The 1722-nt window shown below is 65.3% G+C and overlaps 2 protein-coding genes across 2 annotated transcripts in view; both read right to left on the bottom strand.

Moving 5' to 3' along the window:
• LOC102368219 (EGF-containing fibulin-like extracellular matrix protein 2) overlaps nt 1-452 on the bottom strand; it is a 6815-nt gene extending 6363 nt beyond the window's left edge. The window contains 1 exon segment of the mRNA XM_025212396.1: nt 380-452. Coding sequence (XP_025068181.1) covers nt 380-452 — 73 coding nt within the window.
• Nucleotides 439-1722, bottom strand: part of FIBP (FGF1 intracellular binding protein) — a 5541-nt gene continuing 4257 nt past the window's right edge. Inside the window, exons 7-8 of the mRNA XM_025212397.1 lie at nt 1185-1333; nt 439-633 (exon numbers count right to left, since the gene is read on the bottom strand). Of these exons, the coding sequence (XP_025068182.1) occupies nt 564-633; nt 1185-1333 (219 nt within the window). The 3' untranslated portion in view covers nt 439-563. The remainder of the gene's footprint in view (nt 634-1184; nt 1334-1722) is intronic.

Genomic DNA, 1722 nt, shown 5'->3' on the forward strand with positions numbered 1-1722 from the left:
GCCCCCTCCTGCGGGGGGATTACCCCCCACCATGCAAGCTTGCCAGCCCCCCCCCCGCTCTAACCCGTAGCCCCCACTCCCCCCAGAGCAGGGAGAGAAGCCCAGGGAGCAGCCCCCCACCACCTCTCCCCTCCCCCTGCCGCAGGGACCCAGGCATCCAGGCTCCTTGCCACACAGGGGTTGCCCCCGGGCAAGGATTAACCCTGGGCTGGGCATGCACACCTGTCTGGGCCGGCCCAAGGCAGGTGTGGGGGAATTGTGGGGAGCTACTCCCTCGCAGGCAGGTGGGAGCTGGGACACCTGGGTGCCCCCACCCTGGCTCAGCCCCCGCTCAGGGCCGACAGAAGGGGCCAGGCTCCAAATTCTGGGTTTCCAGTACCACGATGCAGCTGGCTCTGGGGCACCGCCAAATAGAACAGGGGCCCAGACACACGCAGGCCCAGCCCTGACATTGCCTTTATTATCTATGACACCCATGGGAAAGGGACGGGGGCATGGAGGGCTGGTAGAGGGGCACAGAGGAGCCCCTGCTTGAGCTGGGGGGCTGGAGTGGGGAGAGGTGCTCAGTCGTGGTACATCTGGAGCAGACAGGCCGTGACTGTGTTCATGTACCGGTCCCACAGGGCCTGGTGGCTGTGGGGAGAGAACAGGCAGTGAGCAGCAGCTCTGGGGGGTGCGAGGGGCTGGGTGTAACATGAGGCTGGCTCTTGGGAGGCGGGCCAGGGGCTTCGTACAACAGGCTCTCACTAGTTGTGGGGTAGGAACAGAGCCTGGGTCTACTGGATGCAGCTGGCTCTGGGGGGCAGGGGCTGGGTACAACAGGCTCTCACTATTTGTGGGGTGGGCACAAAGGCTAAGTCTACCAGATGCAGCTGGCTCTGGGTAGGCACTGGCTAGGTACAACATGAAGCTGGCTCTGGGGGGCAGGGGCTAGGTACAACAGGCTCTCACTATTTGTGGGGTGGGCACAGAGTCTGGGCCTACCAGATGCAGCTGGCTCTGGGTGGACACTGGCTGGGTACAACATGAAGCTGGCTCTAGGGGGCAAGGGCTGGGTACAACATGCAGCTAGCTCTGGGGGGCGCTGGCTGGGTATAACTCAGCCAGCTCTGGGGGCTACAACAGGCTGCAGCCAGCTCTGTACAGGGAGGTCCCTGGCATGGTTTGGGACAGGAAGTGCCTACCGGAAGGCATCCAGGGCGTGGGCGGAGCCTGTGTACTGGGTCAGGAAGAGCCGCATGTCACTCGGAGGCCACCTGTCAGCCTTGCAGGGCTCAATAAACTGGGGGGGAAGGGGGGGGCAGGTCAGGGGGGCTGCACCTCTCCACCCCCTCTCCTGCCCCTTGGGGGTGGGAGCACCTAGTGCCCCCCCAAGAAGGGGGGGGCAGAGAAGGGCACTGGGCTGTCTGGGAAGGGAAGGGGCAGTGGCGGGTTTATCCCAGGACAGGGGGCCCCCTATAGAGGCCCAACAGGGCTGAGGGGGCCTGGAAGGGAGATGGGGTGGGGCTGGGAAGGGCCTGTGGGCAAGGTCCCTGCTCTCACCCCAAGCCCTGGACTCCCCCCAAGGAACCCAGGGAGAGGGTGGGGGGCCCATAGGGTGCTGAGGTCCAGCATGGGGTCCATGAAGCTAGGGGGGCCACGTGGCATGTGACAAGCTGTGGGGGGAGTATTGGCAGTGCCTGTCGGGGGGAGCCCTGGGGGGCACCGAGGCCGGGGGGGGCA

The sequence above is a fragment of the Alligator sinensis genome, unplaced genomic scaffold (genome assembly GCF_000455745.1).
Source record: "Alligator sinensis unplaced genomic scaffold, ASM45574v1 scaffold1329_1, whole genome shotgun sequence".
NCBI lineage: Eukaryota > Metazoa > Chordata > Crocodylia > Alligatoridae > Alligator > Alligator sinensis.